Source organism: Aspergillus foveolatus, assembly GCF_047715535.1.
Source record: "Aspergillus foveolatus strain CBS 279.81 unplaced genomic scaffold BDW70scaffold_117, whole genome shotgun sequence".
Taxonomy (NCBI): domain Eukaryota; kingdom Fungi; phylum Ascomycota; class Eurotiomycetes; order Eurotiales; family Aspergillaceae; genus Aspergillus; species Aspergillus foveolatus.
This window is the reverse complement of record NW_027396181.1, coordinates 1-15,114: the sequence shown is the minus strand read 5'-3', so window position 1 is coordinate 15,114 and position 15,114 is coordinate 1. Positions and strand designations below refer to the sequence as shown.

Below are 15,114 nucleotides of genomic sequence, written 5' to 3'. Positions count from 1 at the left end.
GGAAGGCGAAGGCCTTGAAGGCGCTTCTAACGTGGCCTGATGTTAATCTCAATGTTATGGGTGCATATGGACACACGCCGCTTACATATGCGCTGACGAGGAAAATTCCGAACCTAGCGCAGATTCTACTGTCCCGAGAGGACCTTGATGTGAGCCCCAAGTACCCGTTCTATAAGCCATTGATCAGGGCTATGTGGTAGTAGCACGGGGCCTTCCCGCGACGAATCTTCTGGACCAGATATCCCTGTGTGAGGGTCTTATCCGTGCGATTATTCGGAATAAACGTGGCACGACCTCGTTAATCCCCTCCTCAAATACGCATTGAGGGTAGAGAGCTCCAGCGAATGGACAAATTGGCGGCTTCGGTTGACTTATTTGCGGAATCGGGCTTGTTTGGGGTGTCGTGAGCGATCCTTCGGTGAGCATGATGGCTAATTTGCGTTTATGAGAAGGGATCATTTGGGGCGTAGGCTGTATGCCATGTATATGTAGCTAGTCGGCGGTTCCATTGCTGTTTTGGCTTTCTAGTCCATAATACATTAGGTAGTTTTGAGTGTTTTCCCAGGTTGAATAAACACGATGAAACCCCCACACCCTCATCTACCATCAACTCACCTAAGGCTTAGTGTTTATCACCCCTAAAAGCAGCAACACACTCAGGGCTTGTTGCACTTTTATCCGCGTTGATAATTATGGCATTCAAGAACAAAAATGGACAAAAACATACAACAGCTGGGATTCGCATGTGGTCACCCACCATACTACTAACCAGCCGGCGTGTGGCTTAAGTACGGCTGAGCGGACGGGAAGCCCTGTTCTCCACACCCTATGGTCGTATGTGCTAGATGGAATTGAATGGAAACTGATATAGACATAAACAGGCCCTGCGGTTGTTCATCAGGAGTTATTTAGTGTTGGCTTGAGAATATGACTGTCTAAGACTAATCCGGAAGTCATGGGCCTTTTAGGCTTAGCGATATATTTTCCCAATGTTTCATTAGTGGGATTGGGCTGCGATGAATCTTGAATAGAGGACCCAAGCTTCGTGCTATAACTCATATTATTACTCCTGACGGAAGCAGGTCTGATATTGCATCTACTTACACTTATCCCTCCCCAGAAAATTGCAGCCAAGTTCATCACTATCTTGGGGACACCCAGTGTTCGAGAGACATCACATGGCATCTTCATATTGTCAACCGGAGGGGGTTCCTCCTTACCAATCAGTGTCCAGCGCCTCGCTCGTTTGTGTATCTGTTTGATGCTTTACACTATTTGTATAGCAAGGATATCTATTTGATGCCTTATACCGTTTGTATGGCAAGGATATCTCCTGTATAGCGAGAACCTTCTTTTTAAGCCTTTGAAAAGGTATAAATTGCCTATACAGATGGTAGTTAGGAGATCAAGACCTTCAATCGTTCGTTATAGATATTGATTACATAACCAAATTTGACGCTAGCAACCACCTCAATAGCCCACACATATCACAAAACGATCCAAAGCCGAACCGCAATGCGACGATAGAGGCTCTGTTTACTACCTAGGGATCAAGCAGTCTCAGTGTGCTCTGAAAGATCGAGTCGGCTCTACCGTTAACTAGCCCATCGCGACAAGTCTCTGCAAATGGTCTTGCATCCAATTTTGATATCTGCGTCGTGATTGGCTCAGCCCCTTCATAGACGCGTCATGCCCTCATCAATGGGTTATGAAGACAAGTTTCAGCAAGCTCTGCCTGTCAGAATACTCTTCCGAGTCTCCTAGCTATCATACCATAAATACCTTTTCACAGTATCAATGATATGCTTTGGCACTCTGCAACCGCGAACCTCGCGAAAATCGCATCGCAAATCGCGGTTTGGGTGTATCAACTGCAAGAGACGCCACATCAAGGTAACTTCCTTATTGGAGCATTTTCCTCCAACTCTGATGTCTAACACGAGGCTACAGTGTGATGAGGCCAAACCACAATGCGCAAATTGCACTAGTCATTCATCAGTGTGCGGCTACTCCTCTCCTACAAGCAAGTACGGCGGCTCCACCGGAAACAGTACCTCTTTGGCCCGCCAACGCCAAAACTTGGAGTATACATTCGTGCGATCAGAGTACCAGGATCACTTGCTACCTAGCTCTTCATCACCTCCTCACACAGACACAAGTAACAAGCGGCTGCAGCTGCAACACGATCCAACCCCATCCGGAGCCCAATTCACCCTTCTCGACCTCAAACTTCAACACCAATACCTCACGTCAACGTGTCTCACTCTCGCTGAGGACCAGGGCAGTCTTGATTTCTGGCAAAACTTAGTCCCTCGGGTAGGGTACTCCTTTCCATTTGTCCTGCACCTCTCTCTCGCCCTCGCCGGCCTTCACATGAGGAGGTCCCCCCACGCTGATATCCCCGGCCCCTTGAGCCCGGATTTGGACAACCAGATAGATTACCACTATAGCATCGGCCTTCGCGCTCTCTCACATGCCCTAGCTGGTCTAACCCCGCTTACTAGTTACCCCGTCTGGATCGGCTCCATTCTCCTTTGCTTCATCTCCATGGCTCGAGGGCCGCGCACAGGAAACTACCTATTCTTCTCGACGAACAAAACTCACCCAGCCGAATGGATATCGCTGCTAAAGGGTGTTCGAACCCTCTCCTGTCTAGACGAGCTGCGCCCGCACACACTCCATAAACAAACCCAACCACTTCATTCACTTCATACCGAAAAACCCGAACACAGAGCCCCAGGTCCTCATCTGTGCTCCCACCATCCACCAAAATCCCTCCTAAACACCTCCTGCAGTCGAGCTATCCAGTCACTGACGGACCTAATATCTGTCCGTTGCGCGGCAGATCCTTTGAGAGAAAAATACCTGGCCACCCTCTCGTTCATCCACCAATCTCTCATTGATCTTGATTTCCTCACCTTCACGCCTACCTCATCGTCTACCTCGAAACCTATCTCCGAGTTATCATCGCCTACGCCAAGTGCAAATCCAAATCTGAAACTGACATTCGTGATTTGGACGTGGACGTCCCTCCTAGATAACGGGCTCGACGCGCTCCAGCGCAAAGAACCCATCCCGCTGCTTTTGCTGGCGTACTTCCTGGTAACTTTCAAACGGCTCGATGATGCATGGTTTGCATGTGGGTGGGCGGAGCATATCCTTACTGAGATCGAAAAAATTCTTGAAGGGGTACTTGATGGAATGGCGAGGGAGTTGTTGAGGTGGCCTAAGGAGGTTATTTTGGACAATGACATTTGTTGATTTACCGGGGTTTACTCCCTATTGCCTTTCAATTCAATTGCTGTTCTAGGATGCTTAGGATAATGCTCATAAGGACAATAAATTTGATAGTTTGAAATCTGAGTTTTTGCTTCGTAGGTGAGGAGGCCTGAATATGGCTATGGTTCATCTGAGATAAATGGGATAAATATTATCGGCTTTTATATCATGGGTTTAGTTCTGATAGCTCAATACCTCTGATTTATGTTCCAATCCGGTAATGGCCTGGCCAAATACATGTTCTGTATGGCAATTGCTGAACAAGCGTAAAGATTATCGTTAGGATATAGTATTGTATGCAAGTGGGATTGGATAAGTCGAATCCACGATTTCTAGAACAATTGACCATGATTAAACATGTGAAATAATTCAGACAGAACTTGAAACCGACGATAAGACCGATAAGGAATCCAGCAGAAAGTCGGCATCATGATAGCACTAGATGTAACAGCAACCGAAGCAGGCCAAGCTCAAAATTTCTGTCAAATGACGTTCTGTTCAACAGACTCCCGATGTCGCTGGCCTCTTTCTGTGAGCTCCTGCTCACTGAGTAGCGGAAGGGAAGAAGGCAACTGCCTATTGGACTTGATCTTCGCCAGCATCCAACCGGGATGGAAGAGATTATAAATAATGACTGCAGGCACCATCATAGCGCCGTCTAGTCCAATCAAAAGATTCTCGTTCTGCATCGTTGAGCTGGTCCAACCGTCCATTAGCTCAATCGTACGATATATGCTCCGTATATAAATCAAAAGGACTGAGAAGGCTGTCGCAGCAAAGAGCGCCAGCATCGTTCGATTTATGGGAACTGCAGACTTGGATTTCCTCAGGACGCGCCAGATAAAGTCCGCCGCAAAGCCAACAAAAATGGTTATTGAGATCAGTTGAAAGATAATGCCGCCAACCATGATGTGGGTTCCAGTGGTTTGGCTGCTGTTGCTGGACGAGGAGGTTTCAGCTCGACTTGGCAGAGATGATATGCGTTCTAAAGAAGACGACGATTGACCTCCTTCACCCATGTTTCCGGATGACGCTATACCTCCTCCGGCTGCCTGAACAATCAAAGAAACGACGTCGCAGGTGCAAAAAATCCAAAGATACAGTTTCGGTGAAAGAGCTGAAGACTGAGGACCACAAATCCGGATAAGTCGTCCCAGAAGAACATAAATTCCGGCAGTAAAGAAGGTAGGGGCCATGGAATAATCAGCTCAAAGGACGTAAGAGTTCTAGTAATGTTATACACTCACCAATAATCAATGTGGTAATTTGCATGAGATAAGGTGTCTGCGCGTATGGACATTTGTTAGACCATATTCGAGCGCTCCAGCCGAGTATCTCCACTTAAGGAAATCAGTTTATATCTCAGCATTTTCCAAACATAGCTCTGGTACTTACCCAAGCATCCGATAGCAAAAACAGCGCACCACCATGATTTTAGCAGAGCCATTTGCGCAGTGTGTGCTACCATAGAGAAGCCGAAGAGCGCAACAAACGCAACACCCGCTGCGAAAGAAGGCACATAGCCGTAAGAGGTAGTAGAACCCTCAACGTAGGCCTGGCATGCGTAGCTGCTATTACCCTGATCCATGGCGCTTGGAGTAAAGTTATAAGCAGCAGCTGCTGAGATCCATCTCGAGCGACTGGTCCCTTTTAAGCGCAGGCATGGTAAAAGCCAAGCACAAGATGGTGGGCCAGACAGAGCACAGCCGCTATATTCCATGAATTCCCTCTGGCTACCTGTACCAAGACACGTATAATCCTAACATTCCAACGGTTCGAGTGTTTCGTCTGCTGTTTTACCTGATACCTGCGGTTATGACTTAGTTAACACCTGTGGGGACGTTTATATCAGCGCGTCGTATCCAGACACCAGAAAAAGAATCACGCTAGCCTGATTAAGCGGCCGTATCCGTAAACTCCCAAAAGAGAAATCTGCATCCTGGGACGCGTCAATTCCACTGACTTGAGAAGATATAGGGGGGTGATGTTCACTTTTTTTTTTCGTATTCAGTTATGTAATACCCTATAGCCCTTCTCTGCAGGCCAATAACATGGGGGACGTTCGTCACCTTGCACTGACCATTATCCACCAGCAGGTATCCACCAGCAGGTATATAAATGCCCTAGATATTGTGCAAAATGCAAAAGTTACCAAACCACACAAGAAAAACGCACACAATGAAGCTTACACTTCTTTTTATTACCACGGGACTCTCGCAGGCTTTTGTCCATCGAACGTCTGAGCTGCATCATCCGCTCCCTTGGTCGCGACCCGGACCTGGTGCTGGTATGTCTACATCTGCTTGATCAGGTCGACAGCTTAACTAAGGAATACCATAGTTCGAGCTCCCTGCCCTATGCTTAACACGCTCGCCAATCATGGCTTTCTTCCACATGATGGCAAAGACATCTCCCGGGAACGCACCATCGAAGCTCTAAGTGCAGCCTTAAACATTGGCGAAGAACTCGCAGTGTACTTGTTCCAGGAAGCGATGACTACAAACCCGGATGCCAATGCTACCACCTTCAGTCTCAATCATCTGAGCCGACACAACATTTTGGAGCATGATGCGAGCTTGAGGTATGTTTTATTCTAATTTCTAGCATTATGGCACACTGGAAACAGCTAACGGCGATACAGTCGCCAGGATGCCTACTTTGGCGACAATCACGACTTTAACAAGACTGTTTTCGACGAAACGCGGTCGTACTGGCCTGACTATATCATCGATGTGCAGGCCGCTGCCCTATCACGCGAGGCCCGAGTGAACACCAGCAAAGCCATGAACCCCAACTATAGCATGTCTCAACTTGGCGAAGATTTCAGTTACGGCAAGACAGCGGCCTACTTGATTGTCCTTGGAGACAAGGAGCTTGGCACGGTCAACAGGTCTTGGGTTGAGTATATGTTCGGTATGTTGCTTATTAGTTATTATCAGCCACTTCCCCACCTCCGCTGACATGGCTATCCAACAGAAAATGAGCGTCTCCCCATTGAACTTGGGTGGACTAAGCGAAATGAGACCATAACCCTTGAGGACTTGAGCTCGATGCTCCAGCGGATTGTAGAAGCTACTTCTAGCGCTTCAGACAAAGGGAAAGAGATAGTCAAACGTAGAAGCTTGCACACCGGTCGCGAGCGCACCGTTCGAGAGATTAAGGCACAATTTTGATTTCACAGCCTTGAGAATGTTCGCAGTAAGTTAGGTAGAACAAGTGATGTTGACGGGGAAGTGTTGATAAGATTAAGCAAGAGTTGTGCGAGGCAGTATCTTGTTGGGAAGTTTGAGTGCCGGTTGAAGAGAAGATGTGAAGAGCTCCAGATGCACCATGTGTATATCGTTCAGGTACAGAGGTTGAAACCTAAAAGGTGCTCACTGGGAGAGTGGCGTCAAGTCTAATGCAAACATGCCCTTCAAGAAATAATAGCAAACTGAATAAAGGGATCATGTCTGGTCATGATTTCAGGTACCCTAGCTTAAAAATCGTCATGACCCTAGCTTAACGACTCCAGAGCCAACCCGGGCGAATCTGCAGCGCTTCCTTCGACGAAGGGCTTTGCAAAGGTGCTATTATCACTCTAGTCTAGAAGACCGTATCTGGCGCCTACAAGGACTCAAAACTAAGAAGGCAGTACCTGTCGTTCGCCAGCCAATCCCTGACTGTTACCAATCCTAGATACCTTAACATCCAGCGGGTAATTTCATCGCAGATGGAAGGTGTTTATCCCAAACACGTATAGTCCGAAATTATTATTTTAGCTGTAGAGAGCTGTACCCGTTGTATTTCGTATTCTTTTCAAACCTGATCGTAAAAGCTAACAAGACAGTGATAGAGCAGGCCATAATCTTTCGCCATGGTAAATGACATGAAGCCGTCAGACATAATAAATACATCAACAACCCCAAATATCAAACCAATCCCAAGTAAACTGCGGAGGGATACAGACATTCTCATTCGCAGACCAGTAGTTATTTTGGGAATTGCGATCATTACAGTCAGCCTCCAATGCGTAAATTAAAATCCAAAAGGTGTCAATGTCATGGAGCTCCATGCTGCGGTGGCTGGTTGGATTTTACGTACAGCCCTGGTTGCCGCCTCCTGAATATTCCGCCGTTGGTGCTGTATCACATTCGTTGTAGACGACAAATCCCCAGCTGCTAACTTCGGTCGTGATTGTCAACACCACCCACAATCGGTAGGATCATATTTGGACTCCAGATCATGTTGCTGTTTGCCTGTTGCTTCGGCTTCAGCTTGAGATCTGGACGCACGGGGTCGGATAGAGAGGTTCTCGTCCTCGTAAGTTGGATCCGTGTCGCGAAGTTTTGCACGACAGAAGGAGAGAACTGAGCGACGGTAGGCCTCAAGGGAGACTTTCTCAGGGACGTTGATAAAGATGTCTGATTTCCACTCAAAGGCATAGATCAAGTAGCGAATAGGGAATGGTTCATTGGCAGATAGATCGACAGAGTACTGCTCAAAGACAACGTCTCTCCAGGTCTTGTTGAGATTGCGAGTAGTCATGATGAAGATATCGTACGCTGGATATTGGGCTGCTATTTATGTACTTGTTTGTCTAGCTTAGTGGGGGGTTTTTTCAAAAGTATAATGAGGCTGCTGATTGTTGTGAGTAATCGCAGATAGTTCTGGCTTCAGACGCGAGATTCTGGAATCTTTCTTGCTCGCTATACATTAAGGGGGCCAAACTCTAATATGATCCTTCTGGTATGCCGGGTGACATCAGAAGGAGCGAAACCTTGGATCCATCCCTGTTCTGTATGTTAGGTGACGCCATGCCCTAAGCCTAGCTCTCTTACCCCCAAAAGCAGGAGCATGCTCATGGCTTGTTCTACTTCTATTTGAGACTTCAAAGCGGGAACTCCCGCCATGTGTATTGAGCCTATTTGGGTGTTCCTGGATGTCTGCAGGGGTAGCCAACTTATCAGCCTCATTAAACAACTTTAAGCTGATAAGCTAGCCGTGAAAGTCTGAGGCAGAGTCTAAAGCCTGGAGTTGCAGATTGAGCCTGACAGACGGCCCGTCATACACCTCAGAAAATATATGGTACCGATAGGTAAAGTGACCATTGCCGTCAAAACGTGGTCTTGCTCTAGTCAGACACTCTCCTGGCCTGTTAAGCCACAGAAAGCCACCAAGATTCAGCAGTATAATCCTCTGTATTATACGTCCAGTAATGAATCTGACTTCTAAAACTGGGCTGAGGACCTTCCAAGGACGGGTCGGATCTATAAGGATCCGGTGTGGTGTGGTTTATGCACCTAAGGTACTTTGCGTCCGCAGCCAGCGCCAACAAAGAACGAATGTAACCAGGAACACCGGTAAGGGGCACAATGGCTACGAAATTAAACTCGCGGAGAGGTCAGAACACTGGCACCTGGTCTGAATCCTCCATCAGGAATGCAATTGCGAAGATGACGCTTCTAATGGAGTTGTCAGGAGGATGTCTTTGCGGTGCTCAACTATGCCTCAGCACATGAAGAACGAGCGTGATTCGGCATCCTTGATAAGCTGCAGGCGCACAGGCACTGAATTCCCTTGCCAGTGGGACGAGGACCATCAATGCTACCTATGTCGCCTAGTGTGGAAAGACTACGATCAGAAACGAAACTAAGAAAATTTCTCTCGTTCGCTAGAGAAGGTGGAGAAAGAGGGATTTGGATTGCCCAAAGGCATGGACGATGGCAGGAGCGGAAGTTAAGGGTGAACATGAACCGCAAATCTAGTTCGGGGTCATTACAGTCTCCGATAATTTGAAGTCAATCCCGAGTTAAGCGAGGTGAATATAGGAAGCTCTTGGCCCCTCAAATAGTAACAGCCGAAGGGTAACCCAGGGATGTCCATGCCAGCGGTTAAGAATGCCGTACAAGTTCTGCATCTTAGGCTATCGTTTGCTCGAAATCTATCTCGTCCCCAGTCCATGATATCTTTGGTGCGGTATGGCGACGGTAGAGACAATCTCATCACTCATGGTAGGGCACGATGCCCTCACAAGGCCAACTTCATGGCTAGTAATCAGCCTAGTATTGGCCAGTGCCTTGCTTGTGGCCAAAAAGTCATTGCTACTTACTGATGCTGGAGGCGAAATACCGCTCATCAATCCGCGAAAATTCTACGATATTGGTGGCACCTGGGCCAAGGTCGACTTCATCCTCCACGTCCAAGATTGCTTGAAAGCGGGGTCCCCCCTGAGCGGCCCTTTCGTTGTTAATTGATCTTGGGGAAATGATCGTCTTGCGGGCTAGTTTCGCAACAGAAACCTACGGTTACCCTCACTGGAGCTTTGCAGAGGTAATAGATCAGGTAGGCATGCGTCCCTATCTACCCTTTATTGCGCGGTATCTGAGCCTTAACGCGGCCCTTTCGGATGTGCTAGAATTTCCACTCACGACTTCCCGGGACTGAAGGCTTTTTAAAGGGCACAACTGATGTGCGTCCCAGTTGTGATGTTGCGAACAAGCTGCTCACTAATTCCTTAGATAGGTGGGCATTCTGGGACGAGATTGAATCCGACCCCTGCATAAGGTGACAACAAGTCAGTGCCGATGATAACTCTTTCTAGTAAATCCGGCCCTATCTGACAAGTGTGCTCCGGCACTGAACGGGTACTTTCCCGAGATTTTCTCGGTTTCTGGACTGGACCATACAAGCCTAGCTGGGTGATTTGCCTGGCAGAATAGTCGGATATAGGCCTGCGAGAGAATGTCCTCCAACTTGTGGCCTGTTTCTCCTCGCGTGTCTTGCTGGGTACTGACGGTGCCAGCAATAAGGCTTGGGTTCAAATCATAACCATGTACACCAAAACAGCATGCATTGTTGGGAACTGCGCGCACAGGGAGCCGAACGCGAGGCATCATTGTCGACCTAATCAAGAAATGCAATGAAAGAAGGGCCGCTGCAGAGCAAGCTGGCCAGCTGGTCCCTTCATACCACGACACCATCAAACGGTTCGAGCAGGAGAGTGCCGCGACGCGAGACGGTCGATACGATCCGCTAGTAGCGCAGCTCATATTTGCTCAGGCGGCGATTGAGACGACAACCGACTTACTGACTCAAGCGATCTTAGACTTAGCACGATATCCTAAACTTGTGGCTCCTTTTCGGGCGGATGTCAGCGGCTATTCGCGATGGAAGCTGGATGAAGTCGTCTCTACACGTGTTAAAAATTGTTTGACAGTGTCTGGAGGAGAGTCAACGACTCAAACCATTAGTCATGAGTATGAAGAGCCAGCCCTGACACCCCAGTAAGATGATCTTCATGAACGCACGTGGCTAGCACCGCTTGCTTGCTCGCTTAAGTATAGACAAGTTCTCGAAAATATCACATTATCTGATAGCTGCCGTTTGCCGAGAGGGTGTGCCATTTGAGTATCCGCGGACCTCATATGGGATCCTAAAGTCTATAAGGTTCGACAGAGTTTAATGCGTTCAGATTCTGGCGGATGTGTGAGAGTTTGGAGGCACCTCGAACAGGCACATCTAGTTAGCACAAGTGTGCATCGTCTCGCATTTGGCCACGGTAAGCACGCCTATGCTGGTCAGTTTTCTGTTGCGCACGAGCTGAAAATACCGTTGGCTCAGCTACTGCTCAAGTACGACTGGACGGTTGCCCCAACTCCTGGTCGCGTAAGTCTTTTGGGATTCAAGCTTTACTGCACCTAATGCTAGGAATCGAATTGGAGATCGTCCACTGAAAAGCCTGAATTCTGCCGCAGAACCTGAATTGCGACGTTGAAAAGGATGAGTGGTGTTGACTGTGGATATGGTGCTCATATATGGCGGAGATGAAGGAGATGTAGGAGTATTACAAGCTCTATAAATGTGTTTTAGTGCGATAGACGATGATAAAGCAACGGTTTGATTATTGATTTACCATAATTGCATTTATCGTAGCCCGCCTAGCACTCTTTATTGTAAAGGAACCTAACTTGGAATCTGGGGAGTACAGTTCATATGGGTATATTATCAGTGCCATGTAGGCATTCTTCTAGTACCACTGGAAATATTAGCCTCATAGACAGGAGTTGCCCTACCTTGCGGGTGCCCTAAAGCTAGGTGTAAAGTGCCCACGACACACCACGAGATGAGCAATTCTTAACATAATGGCAGATGGTGTGTAGAAAGCTCCAGCTGCGGTCCCAGATTGCACAGAAATAACTGATTGGGATTTCGAATAACTCAAAAGGTGCTAGTGGATACATTGCGGGTTTGCCGCACCGACAGCGACAAGTCCAGCTTTCTTGCCTTCCTACTCAAATCCCTTGATCTCATCCCCTGCTGTGATCCTCAAGATAGTGCTAGTCTCGACCGAGCCGCCTGCTTTTCGGGGAAATAATGAAGAAGATGGTCTCTCGTCTCCAGGAATTTCAAACTCTCCTCTGTTTCAGCAGCATTGATAGCGTCTGCTTTCAATTTCCTCTCGCGTCCTTTTGCTTCATTGTCGTATTCAACAGGCACCCATCCCTCATTTGCAACTCCAATTACTTCTTGGCAAGCCTGAAACTGTTCATGAGCGTCGGATTGTTCACATGCCAAGGATGTTGGATGGAACAATACAGCTGTCTAGGAGAACTTATTTGTGGTCAGGATTTATCGTTCAAGAGATGTTTAACGAGAGACTGAGTATGAACACGGTCAAAAGCCATTCCGCCGCGACAAAGCTACCCATCCCCCTGAAAACCAAACCAAGAGTTCCCGGAATGTCAGAGGTTCCTGCAGTCATGTCTCCCACACTTTCCCTTCACTCCCTTCGACGCGAGCGGGGTTTCCCTGCGGCCAGGGCAAGCTGGGGTACCGATTTTCGGGAGGTATGAAATTTCAAGTCTTCCGTTACCTTGTCTGCACATTCATAGATCTTATTTGGCGTATATTGCACAGGGCCAATTTCAGGAGTTTTCATCAAAGTCATCGAACGGAAAATGGTTTTGAACCCCACTGACATCGCCACGTGTTTCAGCCGCTTCAAGCATGTTGGCCTTCATCTCACGATCCATTTCTTTCGCAGCTTCATATTCATCATTAGGCACCCAACCCAATATGTCCACATCAAGAACATTTCGCATTTGTTCCATCGCAGTATCAGCTGCTCTCTGTTGCGTATCCACATGGGTAGTGTCATGAATAACTGTGTCTGGATATTCGAGAGGAGGCACAGTGCATATCCTTTTGTCACGCTCCAAAGAGTCTTCTGTGATTAAATTCGGCCAGCTCTGTATGGCACAAATCATGTCAGCGCGCAAAGTGGTTGAGTCTCCTTCCCAGGGAGTACCAGCACTCTCAAAAAGGCGTTGGTGCAATATAACGGACTGATTAAATATAGCATCGTAATGTTCTTCAATCAAGCGCTTGGTAAAAGCAGCGTAGAGAAAATGAACCAGCCGTTTTTTGAATGTTCACTCGCACTCAAATTTGCTCAGGTAAGTCAAGCGAGTCATAGTTTGGTGGAAGATTAATCTCAAGCTCAAGGAGCTTTCCTGAATCAGGATCACCATAATTCTGGACATATTTTGGTATCCCAGCCACAATTCCATGATTCTGTGCTGGTCTTTTGGCGTCAGCATAAACCATACATCGCCCAGAGGGGTGCCGTCCAATTTCTCATAATGGTATACTCGGCACCAACAGGATTCGCCCGTGTTGAGCACCAACCATACATCTCCGGTGTAGTGATCCCATGCAGCCGGAGATAGTTCAAAGTGGCGACTTCGCTAGCAACTGCGTAGTGTTCAGGTCCTGTGGAAGGATATGGAATTCTAGCGATACTTCCCGTCATTGAACGTCGCCTGGAATAATCGGTTGAGCCCGCCTTCTGAAAGCTTTAAAAAACGAAGTGATATCAGAAGTGGAATGTCCGTACGCGGCAGCAATAGCCTTCTTGAGGGCAGGTACATTGAACTCGAGGTAACGTTCCATCAACCGTAGATGCTCATTATAGCTACAGCCTGTCAGCATCGAACAGATATTTGCTAGAAGTAAAGACGTACATCAATTATCCGGACGTATACTTAAATAGTTCATCCTCAGAGTTTTGGGCTGGCTGACGGACAGACCCCGCTATGTTCCTGAACTGTTGGATCAGGTACGGACGGATGGGCAAAGAACGACTGAGGAATGAACGGAGGATGTTGCGAAGTTGCATGTTCTAGTAGAGAAATCTCCGATCCTAAACGGGGCATTTTGAAAGAAAATGAAGAAATGACCGCTTCAGAAATCTTAGGAACGAACGCCAGGGGCACGGCTCTGGCAAAACCTATTTCCTTAAGAGTATACTTTAATATAGGGCAATTCAAAGGGGCCTGTACTACCTGATATTTTAACAGTAAGGGCAAGCAACAGCAAGTTATTTATTAACAAAGAACAATCTATAGCAGCTGCAATGAAAACCAAAAGGTAAGGGTTGGATACATCATGGGTATATATTGCATTCTGCCTGCAAAGTGGGCATACGGGGGGTAAAGGTCATACATATAGCTATGTTAAATCCACTCATTCTGAAGACGGTGTTGCCGCAGTATCCTGGGTGTTGTGGATGCTCAGAGGGGAAAGGGCAGGAGGAAACTGTATCAACTACACGAACGTAACCTACTAAGGATCGGATGCCATATGGCGATTGATTATCTATCTCGTTGACGATAGATGGCTTCTTCAATCTCTCTCAATCAATCTTTACAATACATAGAGGGGTCAGATCAGGGGTCAGAGAGTGGTTGCAGCTCGGTTAGACCTTTAGTGACTGCTTGATAACCACTTAATAGGTAGTTACATACCTCGAGCCCTGGGCTAGAGCTCCCGATATCCACAAGATCCTCAATATCAATATCTGGTTGATCACTATCCATTTCCTTGTTAAGCAGTTGCTAATCACTTGGCATATTGCGGAAGAAAGGGAGAAATAAGAGAGGTAAATGAATTTCAACGGCGCTGTAAGGTATTTAAGCCGGTCGCGCGACGCGTTAATGCTGACTAACTGTCTTGGCGGTCACATGCTACAGGGTAGGCATCACGCGCGTCTTGGAACAGCTCGCGTGGCCTGAGTACTCAGGTCAGAGATTAGGCTGTGACAACCAGTATATTAGTCAGAACTTAGCTCTCCAAGGAGGGTTAGCCCTTTTTGGCTGAGTGGGAAGTTCGATAAGATATTGGTGCTCGGGATGAGCTGTCACATGATATATTCATATCACTGGGATACTGCGGCAACACCGCTTTGAGGTACCGCGCTCACAGACAATTTTGCCATTTCAGGTCTCAGGTGACAGGACACACGTTGAGCAATGTCAATTGTGACACCCAGGGCAACTAGCGGCATGGAAGAGTTATAGCATTAGACCCATGATAATATTCTCTAATATGGGCTGTGGCCCTGTAGCGTATTGTGGAAAACGATGGATAATTGCCATTATTGGATGGCTGGTATGGCCGCCTATCTATATCTAGCTTACTGAGTGATGTCTAGGCGAGCTCGACCCCTAGGGGCAGGCGGTGCAGGGCAGTATGCCCCGACAAGTAATGTGGAAAGGGATGGACAATTGTCATTATTGGATGGCCGACATGGCCGCCTATCTATATCTAGCTTACTGAATGATGACTAAGCGAGCTCGACCCCAGGGGCAGGCGGTACCAGAGGGCAGTATGCCCCGACACCCCCCCTCGAGCGAGATAGGCATCATGAGCAGGTCTAAATACATGATATATTAATGTTGATGGCAGAGGCCTAGTAAATGAATGAAATGAGAGTGAGCTTCAGATCCTAGATGTTTCGTACAGCCATCTGCAACCATTTCGGCGGTAGGGATCTGCTTGATCTGTATAATACCT

At 47.5% G+C, this 15,114-nt stretch overlaps 4 protein-coding genes across 4 annotated transcripts; 1 reads left to right on the top strand and 3 right to left on the bottom strand.

Annotated features, from left to right (window-relative positions):
• Positions 1-2,487: 2,487 nt before the first annotated feature.
• Positions 2,488-4,867, bottom strand: BDW70DRAFT_154255 (RTA1 domain-containing protein; the record flags this gene model as incomplete). The annotated part of the gene is made up of 5 exons (XM_073739803.1): positions 2,488-2,573; positions 3,827-4,237; positions 4,295-4,486; positions 4,527-4,619; positions 4,675-4,867. The coding sequence occupies 5 exons, from the start codon at positions 4,865-4,867 to the stop codon at positions 2,488-2,490; spliced, it is 975 nt and encodes a 324-aa protein (XP_073591175.1).
• A 590-nt stretch (positions 4,868-5,457) lies between these two features.
• BDW70DRAFT_166166 (peroxidase family protein) lies at positions 5,458-6,452 on the top strand (the record flags this gene model as incomplete). Its single annotated transcript, XM_073741923.1, has 4 exons — positions 5,458-5,566; positions 5,620-5,860; positions 5,921-6,192; positions 6,256-6,452. The coding sequence occupies 4 exons, from the start codon at positions 5,458-5,460 to the stop codon at positions 6,450-6,452; spliced, it is 819 nt and encodes a 272-aa protein (XP_073591174.1).
• A 627-nt stretch (positions 6,453-7,079) lies between these two features.
• On the bottom strand, positions 7,080-7,929 carry BDW70DRAFT_145013 (uncharacterized protein). Its single transcript, XM_073738355.1, has one exon. The coding sequence runs from the start codon at positions 7,804-7,806 to the stop codon at positions 7,459-7,461; it is 348 nt and encodes a 115-aa protein (XP_073591173.1). The 5' UTR covers positions 7,807-7,929; the 3' UTR covers positions 7,080-7,458.
• A 725-nt stretch (positions 7,930-8,654) lies between these two features.
• Positions 8,655-9,075, bottom strand: BDW70DRAFT_145012 (uncharacterized protein). The gene is made up of 2 exons (XM_073738354.1): positions 8,740-9,075; positions 8,655-8,680 (listed from the first exon to the last, which is right to left on the bottom strand). Exon 1 carries the CDS (start codon positions 9,009-9,011, stop codon positions 8,763-8,765), a length of 249 nt encoding a protein of 82 aa, XP_073591172.1. The 5' UTR covers positions 9,012-9,075; the 3' UTR covers positions 8,655-8,680; positions 8,740-8,762.
• Between the last annotated feature and the right edge of the window lie 6,039 nt (positions 9,076-15,114).